Source organism: Gekko japonicus, unplaced genomic scaffold (assembly GCF_001447785.1).
Source record: "Gekko japonicus isolate JY-2015 unplaced genomic scaffold, Gekko_japonicus_V1.1 scaffold1944, whole genome shotgun sequence".
In the NCBI taxonomy this organism is placed as follows: domain Eukaryota; kingdom Metazoa; phylum Chordata; class Lepidosauria; order Squamata; family Gekkonidae; genus Gekko; species Gekko japonicus.
Window position 1 is genome coordinate 1 of NW_015169231.1, and position 12,680 is coordinate 12,680.

Here is a 12,680-nt window from a genome sequence, read left to right on the forward strand (position 1 = left end):
AAAAACCTTTGGTGGTACGACAGGGTGGATGGAGTGGGTCGAGTAATTATCGCATTCGGAATGCAATTCCTATAAACTCGCTCATCGGTATCGACAGGTTCCGCCAGCAGACGTGGAGGGTGACGCTGCATGGTGCTGGAAATGCGTCGATTCCGACCCGTACCGATATCAGGAGTCTCTGACACCATCGATGTCGATGACGGTGACAGGGAAGGAGAACGCTCTGCACCCGGAGGGCGACTAAGGAGCTCTACTGTCTTGATATCGGAGTAGGGACGCTCAAGTTGGTGTATAGGAGAGTCCAAGAGTTGGATGGTCGGTATCGGTGGAGGGACATGGGTCTCCGATGCCGATACAGCCGTTGGAGCGGATAGCACGTTAGGGGCATTACCCAGTGCAGACACCGCTTTATCTCCCTTTTTCGCCGCTTTTAGGGACTTAGGGGGGCCCTTTTTTTGCAGACTTATGCTCCTTACTGGCCTTCGGCTTCTTCACTGGAGTGGAAGTGGAAGATCGTGCCTTCAATGCCGGAGGCTTCGACGTCGATTGGCCGATGTCGGAGGAAGGCCTCGATGCCGGAGCCGTCGACATGGATGGTCTGTCTGAATCCATCGCTGAGGGAGGATTTAAAGCCAACTCAAGTAGCACTACTTTAAGACGTGCAGCTCGGTTTTTTTCTTGTCTGGTTCGAAAACCTGGCACAGAGCCGACAAGATTCTGGTCGGTGAAACGCCCCCAAACAGAAAATGCAAAGGGTGTGATGGTCAGGTGGAGCAAGTTTACTGCCGCAACCCTTGCAACGATTGAAAAATCCTGATTTCTTCTCCATAAATGAAGTAAAAAGAGAGAAGAAGAAGGGGTGGGGGTGGAGGCCCAAAGGCCAGACTGAGGTAAACCCACACTTACCCCTCAACAAAAAACAGGGTTTTAAAAAAAAATAAAGAACAAACAAGGAAAAAGGACGAAAAGGGAGGAAAAAATCCAAAGAGCCATGAGGCAAAGGCCAAAAATAGCGAACCAATCAGACTGACGAAAGAAAGGTCTTGATCTTTCCAACGCGGCGGTAAGAAAGGAACTGGTGGGATGTCCGCGCCCTACCCTCTGGGCATGCGCGGTGGGGTTTCTGCACATGTCCGGGGTCTGGGCGCGAAAATCCGTTAAAGAGCTTGCTACAATGCCGATCGATCCAGTGCGTGCGCACTAGATCCCATGGGTGTGAAGCACAGAGACCACGTCGAAGATCATAAAGATCTATTACTGAGGAAAGAAGCATGCCACTGGTCTGCTTTTAGTATTAAATAATGTTCACTACACTACTATATAATGATAAGAGAAGACAAAAACAAGTGTAGTAAACAGACTCAACAACTGCGACTAGCCAAAACGCTGAAGAACATGTAATAGAAAATGATTTATACAAAGCAGCGACAATGAAAATGTACAAAATGTAAAAAATGGAGAACTGGTATGTGCTACAATGTATAAACAATGGAGAACTACTAAACAATTCAACGTTGTGTCTGGATGTTTGATAACAACATTTCAAAGTCCATCCTTCATCAGGGTGTTCCTTTTAAGCTGCTGTGGTTTTCATACTCATACTGACATGCATTAGGAACAGTAATAATTCAATACAAAATTGGACATCAATCTCCAACATGTATCATACTGACATGCATTGGGAACAGTAATCATTCAATACAAAATTGGATATCAATCTCCAACATGTAGTCAGCTTCAATAGCTTCAGACTTGCAGCGGGATCAGCAGTTGCTTTGTATACATCATTTTCTATTACATGTTCTTCAGCTTTTTGGCTAGTTGTAATTGTTGAGTCTGTTTACTACACTTGTTTTTGTCTTCTTTTATCATTACTGGTCTGCATTTGTCATATATATATTTTTTTGTAGTAATATCAAGTACTACACTGAAATTGACTCCAAATTCTCTTTTTACAAGAATGCAAACCATGCAATCAGTTTATTGGTAACTTTTATGAATGCCAACATTTTAGTTAATGTAGGGTTAACAACTACATGCCAAGTCACCAGTTCAAGACCCTCAACAACAAATAAACTTGTCTCGGAATAAAATGTTGTTGTAATTCCATCAGAAAGATAGGTCTTGTTAAATAATCTCTTAAAGTGTGAATCAACATGCCCATCTTTGAATTCTTGACTTGCCCTGATTCCTTTTCCTTCATTTTGTCTTGGATCTTGCTTTAGAAAGCTATTTCACATGAGAGTTATGTCTGAGAATAGATTCTGCTTCTGACTAAATGGTCACATGAATGAACAGACAGTATTTTAGTATTCATTTCACTTCTAGACTAGTCCTCACTTGGGACTGGATTTAATCCAGACTGTTCCCGACAATAAACTGATTCTAGCAATGTTTTCTTCAGAAGCCTCCCAAACTGAAATAAAATAAGAGAGCCAAATTACAAAGGCTTTGCTGTCTGTCCAGGACATTGAACAGCTAATTAATTAACACCTAAGAAGGCCAGTATAACATGTAAATGGTACTTTTAAGCAAACAGCTGTGGTTGATTCTTATTAATAATTTCTGGAATTCAAAATGGTAAGAACAATTAATAGCACGCTCTTTGATACAAAAAAATGAGCTCTAATTCCATAAATGCTTCCATTGTTTAATAGCCAGACACATTAGCTGGCTTGTAAAAAAGTAAATTGCAACCTTCCCCTTACTTGATTAAATTTAATCACTGGAGCTTGTGCTAGCTATTACCTTTCCCAAGTGAATTCCTTTATGTGTTGCAGTTCCTAGACTGTTAACATGCAAACAAAAATGGCAAAGAAACAGTATGTCAAACACAACAGCAGCCATGCTCCTCTTTTAAGTATGCTATTAAAAGCATATTGTCTTCGCTCAGGAATGTCTAATTGAAAAAAGAATTCTGCAGAATTCTTTCAGTTAAAATCAATCAAGCATCGTCATAGCTAGTAAAAATATATGATGCTGTCAGAAAGCAAAGAATGGTATTGTACCCCCTGGTCATTTCCAACGTGATCTTACCTAAGGGCAATATTCCATACAGTGCAATGAGCTGCCTGACATCTGCAAGAGAGGGCATTGGTTCTATGTTCACCTGTCGAAGTGTAGTACCCAGATAGCTGTATTCACCTGCAGGGAAGAGATGAAGGCTTAATAAGTGGCATACGACTGCTGCCAAATGCAGAGCTCCAAAAGCCATAAACTACCAAGGAATACAAATATAACATCCTTTTTAAGACCTAATAGCCTTTCTCAGCTTGTAATACTATTTTAGAATTCATTCCCTGACTGCACCTATTGAATTTCATCCTGAAACCATCTCCCAAGCTCAGGGTTGAGCTGAAATATCAAGGCAAACTGTGGGTGCCTGGGATCTAATCCATAAGCAAACATGATCTGTGAGATGTTACAGCATGTTTATCGCTTAAGCCTTAAGCAGTGCAAAATTAAGTCTGGTGCCTTGACTGACAACTTCCATGTTTTTTGGTCCAGGGGTGAATTTGAAAAGTGCCCTGCCAACTGTCTCAAAGTGACTTTTTAAATCTTAGCCTTTCTTGTTTTTCAGAAAGGAAAAACATTCACTACCCTTAACAGCTAAGTAGGACCTCCAGGTTCAGTGCATCGCTGAATACCAGAGAAATGCTCTTCACCCTAGGATTCACCCCAATATTTCAACTATTGGGACTACTGGAACGTGGCTGCAAACTTGTAGCTGGTAGAAAGGAGGGGTTGAACCATCAAGCCCAGGCACAGAGTTCTTCAATGCAAACATATGCTGATGGCTCTGGCCAAAGTAGGGTAATGTTGCACTTAAAGGGACAGAGAGGGAGACAGCCAAATGGCTAGAAAATGTTCTCTTCCTTTTTAAGGCAAGAACAACAACCCTGGAGGGCAGCCTCTCCAAAGTATAGATTATAAATTCCCAGGATACAGGGAAGAAACTCTTCTCTGTTACGGTTTCTGACCAGGGAGGCACAAGTTGTAAGGACTCTCTCTTGTCCCTGTAACAAGATGTAATGGAGAGAAGTTCCAACTATGAGAACTAAGATAATGCTGAATGTTAAACTACTGCAAGTAAGGACTCTCTCTTGTCCCTGTAACAAGACGTAATGGGGAGAAGTTCCGAGAACTAAGATAATGCTGAATGGTTAAACTACTGCAAATTCAAGTAATCCTACCCTGTCCTAAATAAGTATCAAGATTAAGGAAAGGAGACAGCATGTTTTCACCTTTTCTTTGTACCCTTGTTCAGGCTGAATGCCTGAACAGACCATGTGTATTCTTTTTATTCATTTATCAATCTTTCTTATATTTTGACTGCTCTTAGCATGACCTCTGTAAACACACCTTATCAGCTCCACATCTATTCAGTCTTACTATCTGAAGTGTAGTAATGGACAGAGGCAGTAGGTAAGCTTGCCATCCCTGGGGCCCAAGAGTTCAAACTTGCAAAATTGCAGTAGTCTGTCCCCATGCTAGCTTGTGGAAGTGAAGTTGGAGGTAAAGAAACCAGGCAGAGCCTCTACATGGCAATTCAGATCCAGAATGCTACATGTGCAACTCCTTTGACCAGGAGAGACTCTCAGAGTTGCTGGAGGCAGTTTGTTTTTGGCAACTCCCAGGGCTAAGGAAAGGCGGGATATAAATCAAAAGTAATAAATAAATAAAATAAATAAAAGGGGCACATTTGCCAAGTGGGATTTTGGGATGGCCACAGAGTTTTCTCACCTCCCGGGTACTAGTCCAAAGGAGCAGGGGAGCTGTGAGTCAATTCCTTCACAAGGGGTAAGGAAAACAGATCTCCCCCCTCCCACCGCATCCTATTTTCCCTTTGTCGGATCCATAGACATCCAGGCACCCTATTTTCTCTCATCGAGCCACTCTCTGATTCCCCCATCCCCAGAGGCTGCTACCATTGCACCATTATGTCATCACATGATAAAACCTGACCAAAAAACCTCCCACCTGATTCCCTAGGAATTTCTCCACACAGAATTTCTTGTCAGGGCACCAAATGCCTCCTTGATGGCTCTGGCTGCTTCCTTCACTGAGCAGGCAGCAGCCACTTGTATTTGTTGCTGACACTGCACAAAGAAGGATATGACCATGTATGCTCAACATAACTGGCTAGTACTTTGATATAAAATCAGAGTAGGAAATCTGAAACCTTATAACTTTATCAATGCAAAATGGATCCCGGATTGGGGGGGGGGGAAGTGCGGAATATTTCCAAATTCTTGACAGAATGCCAACTGGGAGAAGGAGATAAGTCAGGTATGCTTTGCTTTTTCCAAAAAAAGAAAGAAAAAAGAAGTAAATTTACAAATCTGTGGCTAGAAGTTAGAGACAAATTGAACTTCTACAAGTCATTCTTTCTTCAGTGGACTTTTCTGAAATCTGGCCAGTTCATACCACTCTCCAGGTGGATTCTCTGTGGCAAAATCTGAGACTCATTCCATGGATTTTAGGAGGGACAGAACTTTCAGGAATTACAGTGGCAGAAAATGAACTAACCCCCATGGGACAGACTTAGGGAGCTGTTCCCTTGATCTCGCCATTCCAAAGTCTAGATGTATGGTACTGGCAGAGAAAGTTCATACTTTACCCACATAATCGCTGAGTTTCACTTTCTTGGCTCTTATTAATATCCCTTCTTCTACCAGTTCCTTGAAGAGAGAATCAATGGTCCTGCACACAGAGACATAATTTAAGTACATGACCCAATTTGTAGCCAAAGGCACAAATCCTCTCGAAAAACCTTCATATTTTAAGCTATTCATAACCTACTTTCAGCCAGGTAGATCCACGGAATGTCTTAAAGCAGACATAAATATAGAACAGTGCTACAAATAACAAAGCAATAATAAAATAAATTAAAAGCATAAAACAGGACAATAGCCACCAAGAACAGACCATGCTACCAATGAAGGAGGAAAAAAGAGCAGTGGAGCAATAATAAAATAAATTAAAAGCATAACACAGGACAATAACCACCAAGAACAGACCATGCTACCAATGGAGGAGGAAAAAAGAGCAGTCAAAAGTTTCAGCCAGTGGGAGAGCCAGTGGGATGCAGTGCATAGCAGGGAGACTCCAGTTCAAATACTAGCCCTATTTTGGAAACTTGCTGGGTGATCTTGGGCTGGTCGCTCTCTCTCAGCATGACCTACCTCAAAGAATTGTTGGGAGGTTAGAAGGGGCAGGGAAAGGCAGTACCTACTGGGTGATGGGAAGCAACGATGGAACTACCAGGACCAGAGCTGCAGCACTGTGCAGGCGTGCAGCTTCCGAATGGCTAGAGGGACCTGGCGCCAGTGAGTGACATCATCACCCCGCACTGACAATGGGTTCTACTAGCCATTTAGAAAGGGCACTTGCATGGTGCTGCTGCCACGGTCCCGATAGCTCCCTCACCACGTCACCTGTTGATAAGTGCTCTATCTCCCCCTCCGTCTTCAGTAGAACACAGTGGTGGAAGCTGAGGATACTCCTTAAGTCACCCTCCCATGAGTCATTGATGCAGGTGAGTCCTCCCCCAAGACCCCAAGAGAACTATGTAGCCATGAACGATCAAACATGCAAGAGGAAGGGTCACATCTCCAAGGACCTTGTCCACATTCTCCGAGTCCTCAAACTGAGAAATATCCAAGAAAAGAGAATCAGTGGATACCCTGGGAACACTGGGTACTCTGTAGTTAAAGGGGCATCCACGTAGGGGTAAATATGAGAGATTTTATTTGTGATGTGTTCAGGAAACTGGGTGCAGCATGGCACCAAGACGTCCTCTAAACTCCTCCCCCCGACACACAAGGTGCACAAGAGAAAGACACATGTAAATAACTCATGTTCCTTAAAAGATCTTCTTAGAACATGATGAACAACTAGCTCTGCAGTACATGGGGTTGAATCCACCAGAGATTTCTGCGGATGGAAAGATTGCCGTCTGCGAAGCAGGACTCCCTCAACCTCCCTCTCTGACTGCAGCCCCAAAAGTCCTCAAAATGATACTCTTGGGGAAAAGGGAACAGCTTGCAGTGGGGTGTGTATGTGTGTGAGCCGGAGGTCTGTAGCAGGAGGAGAGAACTAGCAAAAAACACCTCTCCCTTGTAGAAATCCTTCTGCCGGATTCAAGCTCCTGTGTCCTGTGCGCCTGTGTGTTTAACCCGTAAGAATGTGGAACAAGGTAGCTAGTAGTATTTGGAGCATGGCTAGGAAGTTAAGTAGGCTCTCTGGTAGGAAGTTGAACTGGCTTATGCACAATTGTTCAGTCCTGCTGGCTGCTTTACGGTGTCATGAATTAGAAACTCTTAAGGGAATGTAAAGGGCAAACTGCCCATGGCTCAAATCATAACTGCATTCCATCTGTGAGTACTATCTTTGAACACTGGGTGGGGGGGCTGCTTTTATCAAGAGCTCTAGCTTGGCTGCATTTTGTTGCACGTTCTCGTACTGCTGTTTGGGAACTTTAGGGGAAGCGAAGGAGAAAGCAGCCCGTTGCCTAGGCAACTATTCTTTTCCTTGGATCTGCCTAGAGTCACCCACAATGCCTTCTCCATGGTCCATTGCTCTGCTTGCAGAGGAGCAGGAGGCGGCAGCAAACAGCAGCTCCCATAACACTGACAAACAGCAGTCAAGACAAATGTCATCCAAAGGGGGCAGAAGGTTAAAGGAATTAACCTCTGAGAATGTGACAACAGCCACTACAGGCCTCGCTTGCCTGGTCTGATGAGTGCAGACACAGCAGTAGGGATGTGCATTCTGAAAAAGCTGAAAAAATAGCTAGAAAATACCTTATCAGTATTATTAGCTATTCTTTCAGATAGATATAGAGGGGGTGTATTTAGCCAATCCTTGATAATCCCCACAAAATTCAGGATTATTTGAGAAAACGATAGCCGCAGTTAAATGGCATTTAAAGAGAGTACACTCCCTTTAAATGCCATTCATGAAGCTGTAGCTTCACGGACACATTTAAAGGGACTACAGCAACTTTAAATGCCTTTGGCAGCATTATACCCTATGGGGACCATTATCGTCAATGATCCCCTAGGCTATAATGGGGAAGCTATCCAGGCGTTTGTGTGGTCTGTTTTTTGAAGTAGAGGCACCAGATTTTCCATGTAGTTTCTGTTGCCTCTACTCAAAAGACCCCCCCAAGTTTCAAAAGGATTGGGCCAAGGGCTCCAATTCTATGGGCACCCAAAGAAGGTGCCCCCATCCTCCATTATTTCCAAAGGAGGGGAAAAACAGCAAAAAAGCAGGGACTGATGTCAAACCAGAGAGGCTCTGCAGTAAAAACTAAAGGGAGGGCATTTTTGCAGAACCAGTGCCACTGTGGCAATGCCAGCTCAACAAATCCAAGCAACAGGGCAGTTTGCAAGCCTAGCACAGTCAGTGCATGTACAGAGTGCCCAGCAGAACCAATGCCACTGTGGCAATGCCAGCTCAGCAAATCTGGGGGGTTGCAAGACTAGCACAGCCAGTGTATGTACAGACTGCCCAGCAGTACCAGTGCATGTACACAGTGCCCAGCAGAACTAATGCCACTTTGGCAATGCCAGCTCAACAAACCCAAGAAAGTTTTTTTTTTGCAAGCCTCACACTGGTTCTGCCGGGCACTCCGTACATGCACTGGTTCTGCTGGGCTTGGAGAAATTCCTCCCACTTTCAGTTTCCACTGAAGAGACTCTCTGGTTTGACTTTTTTTTTTTTTTGCTGCTGCTGCTGTTTTCCTACCATTGGAAACAATGGAGGATTAGGGCACCTTCTTTGGGGACCCATAGAATCAGACCCCGCAATCAAATCTTTTTGAAACTTGTGGGGTCTTTTGAGCAGAGGCACCAAAAGCTACACTGAAAATCTGGTGCCTTTACCTCAAGAAACAGCCCCCCAGACCCCTGGATACCCCCAGATAGATTCCCCATTGACTACAGGGTATAATGGAGCCAAAAAAATCCAGGATTTCAAAAAATACCCAAATCCAAATACCATACCAGTATAGGAATTCAGGTTTTTTTTTCAGGAATCCTGGATTTTTTGGGGTCCAATATATCCAAATCTGAAAAATCTCTAATTTAGTGTGTGTGCACAGCAGCATAGGCTCAAAATGCATCTCATTCATAATGGTTTGGGGGAAATCAACTTCTGGCTTTTGAACTTTCCCCTGAGAGCAGCAAGGAAGGATGCTATTTGTACTTGAACATGGAGTAGGAAAAGCTGACTCACTGGCAAGAGGAGCCTTTTTCGTCCACCCACCCACCCGTCCACCGATTTTCTCCACCTAAATGGCTTTGTGGTGCCCCGAGGGTAGCTTACAACACCACTGACCCCCCTCCAGCTTCCCACAGTCAGCTCTCTTATACAGAAATATATAAAACAACATTAAGAGTTTATCCTGGTCTTGATTCTTGTACTACGAGAGGAAGAAATGCTGCTTTGTTCAATTATCAAAGAAGAGCTGACTAGTGTCCTATTTCGGGCATGTTAAAAAAAACAGATGGGAAAATCTGATAGATATCTGAAACTACCAGGTGTTACTACACCTGCCGCAAGGAATAAAATTTAATGACAATTCTTCAAAGAACCATTAGACGTATGCTTGAAAATACACAGAACGAAGGTCCACAGCACACATGACCTAAAATAAACTTTCTGCAAATTGATGGTTGACCTTTCCTTATCTAAATTTCTTTACACTTTATAGCCATTAAAAAGAATTTAACATTATATTTTTCCATAATTGCCGAGGAATTGGAGCTACCAGGTTCAGGCTTATGAGTACCAACTCTGACTCTTCTTTGTGCTTGAACAAAGCCAAAAAAAGAGAGAGACTTCAATGTGAATCACAGAGGTGCAGGTGAATTTTTACCTGTCAGGAGTCAGATCTTTTTCCTTCTTAGATTTTTTCTTCCTTCTGTCCTTTTTTCCTTTTCTTCTCCCCTTTTTCTAACGGCCATAAATGGAGATAAGTTAGCAAAGGGAAAACTTCTACACTTTTGGAAGCAATTTGTAGATTACTTTTGGCGGATGGCAATTTAATACTCCCCCACCCTGCTGATAGATCATAACATTTGTTTGCACAAATCCACGTTAAAAAAAAAGAAGTGGTCTCCAAACTTCTCATTCCATTCGCACAATTATTTTCTGGATTATGGTAGAAGGTACACTTCTTTCTCTGCTTAAAGCAATATGCTTTTTATTTTCTCGGTCAGCTCCTGGAACAAAGTCAATTCCGTTAATATTTACTCCCAGCTCCTCCTGTGCCCAGTCAGTCAGGATGCTGTGATGGGACCTGCTTTCTTAACAACGGTGATCCTTCTCAAACACCCCTATACCTGGTCAGCTGCAGTGTGGGCTGTGTCAGGGAATGCCAGGGCATCATTACTCCCTTTGGATGATGCCATGGCTAGTATGCTGGCAGAGAGAGCAAGGACCAGTGATAAGTGGGGCACTACATGGTAACAGTTTTTTAAGGTTCATTTCAGACCCTCTCACAGCACACTAGGTTTGGCAACCACTCATGAACAGGAACATACAAGAATGTAAAGATGATGGGCAGTACTCCCCCTATGTCTACTTCCTCTATTTCCCACGGGACAAATGTTCCCTCTTCCCCCGGTCCACTACAAGCCACGTGTCAGAGTATTTCAAGGAGGAAAGCTGTGGCAGTGTGTGCTACTTTATCACTGCCTGCCCAATGCTACTGAGATTGACTTGAGGAACTCTTGTTAGTGGCTGTGTTCTGTGGAGAGCCAGTGTGGTGTAGGTGGTTAAGAGCGGCGGACTCTAATTTAGCAAACCAGGTGAGATTCCCCACTCCTCCGCCACATGAGGCCTGATGGGTGACCCTGGGCCAGTCACAGTTCTCGTAAAACTCTCTCTGCCCCACCTATCTCACGAAGTAACTGCTGTGGGGAGGGGAAGGGAAGGCGATTTGTAAGTCACTTTGAGACTCCTTAAGGTAGAGAAAAGCAGGGTATAAAAACTAACTCTTCATCATCATCATCATCATCATCATCATCATCATCATCATCATCATCATCATCATCATCATCATCATCATCAAAGTAGGGTTGCCGACCTCCAGGTGGAGCCTGGGGATCTCCTGCTATTACAACTGATCTCCAGGTGACAGAGATCAGTTTACCTGGAGAAAATGGCCACTTTGGAAGGTGGACTCCATGGCATTATACCCCACTGAAGTTCCTCCCTCCACGAAACCCGCCCTTCTCGGACTCCATCCCTAAAATCTCCAGGTATTTCCCAACCCAGAGCTGGCAACCCTAACAGAAAGTGAGGGCAGTGACCTGGCTGGATTATGGGCACATGTTCCCACAGTGCAACAGTAAACCTAAACAGGGTAGTATCTTATGCCAGCCCGTCCCCAATGACACTTTGGGCAGTAATTGGAAAGGCATACCATTTTCAGTAAAATAAACAAATACATCCTTTTGGTTAATCTAAAGTAATTCAGATATTTTTTTTTTAGGATTCCACAGGTGCAGTTTTGAAGAGGAAATTTTTAAACCAAATAATACCAGGGGTTGTACCTTTAAAAGGGATGTATTTGCATAATACCAGGGGTTGTACCTTTAAAAGGGATGCATTTGCATCTCTCAAGAGCACCTCTCAGGAAACCTGCTTCCAACACTCTGCCTTTGTAGGGATCGCCCACTGGGAGGGTCAGGACTCCCAGCTTCCCTTCCAAGTTCTGAGGCCTTGCCCCTGTGTCTCCCGCTGCCCAGCGCCTGGTCACGATGGGGACAGTTTACTGCCTTGCGCACCCCTGGAGGAATAGCCACTTGCCAACTGCTTGCCTTTCCCCTGGTGCTCCTTTTAAAATAGCCTGTCCAAGAAGGTGGAGGTCTATGCGGTACAGAGAACCACTACCAGTATCCAAAGCAATGTTCCCTCTAAGTCGTGTCGTCTTGTGGGCAGAAATTCTACCTCATGAGCTGAAAGATCTACTAGTCTTAAAGTTGTGAGCGGGCCTACCACTATTTCATGTAGACACCATTATTCCACTATCCAATCTGTTCTGAGTCTTCAGAATGGGAACACTACCCCTCTAAGTATGCTGACAATATATATTTAACTTGCGTTAAAAATTGAAGAAAATTTTAATCAGGCTTTGCCTAATTTAATTATAAGCTGAAAGTTAGCCCAGAATCTGCTGTATTATTCACACTCTGTGTAAACTATATGTGGCATCCCTGCAATTGGACATGTTGGCATATGTAGTGCAGACCTTCCTGTAGAACCCTTAAAACACAAGCTCCAAGCCCTCCAACAAAAAATGCTAGTCAAGCATTAAGAGAAAACCGGTACAAGATGTTTTATCAATGGTACGTCACCCCAAAAGATATTGCTAAGATGGACAAGAATTACAAAGGGGCTTGCTGGAAATGTAAAAAAGAAGATGGTACCTTTTATCATATGTGGTGGACCTGCATCGACGAAAATATATTGGAAGATACACATGGAAAAATTAAAGATATTTTAAAAACTAAATTCCCAATGAACCCAGAGACTATGTTACTGGGAATCCTTTCAGATAAAACAGACAGAACCTCAGAAGACATACTTCAATATATGTTGACAGCTGCCAGAATAATATTTGCTATGAAATGGAAGACACAAAATTGCCCTACAATAGAGATCTGGGA

General features: G+C 43.5%; 1 protein-coding gene across 1 annotated transcript in view; it reads right to left on the bottom strand.

Moving 5' to 3' along the window:
• Nucleotides 1-476: 476 nt before the first annotated feature.
• Nucleotides 477-12,680, bottom strand: part of LOC107114840 (IQ and AAA domain-containing protein 1-like) — a gene marked incomplete at its 3' end in the record, with an annotated part of 190,785 nt that continues 178,581 nt past the window's right edge. The window contains exons 14-17 of the mRNA XM_015416438.1: nt 9,884-9,960; nt 5,621-5,703; nt 3,009-3,144; nt 477-614 (exon numbers count right to left, since the gene is read on the bottom strand). Coding sequence (XP_015271924.1) covers nt 477-614; nt 3,009-3,144; nt 5,621-5,703; nt 9,884-9,960 — 434 coding nt within the window. The remainder of the gene's footprint in view (nt 615-3,008; nt 3,145-5,620; nt 5,704-9,883; nt 9,961-12,680) is intronic.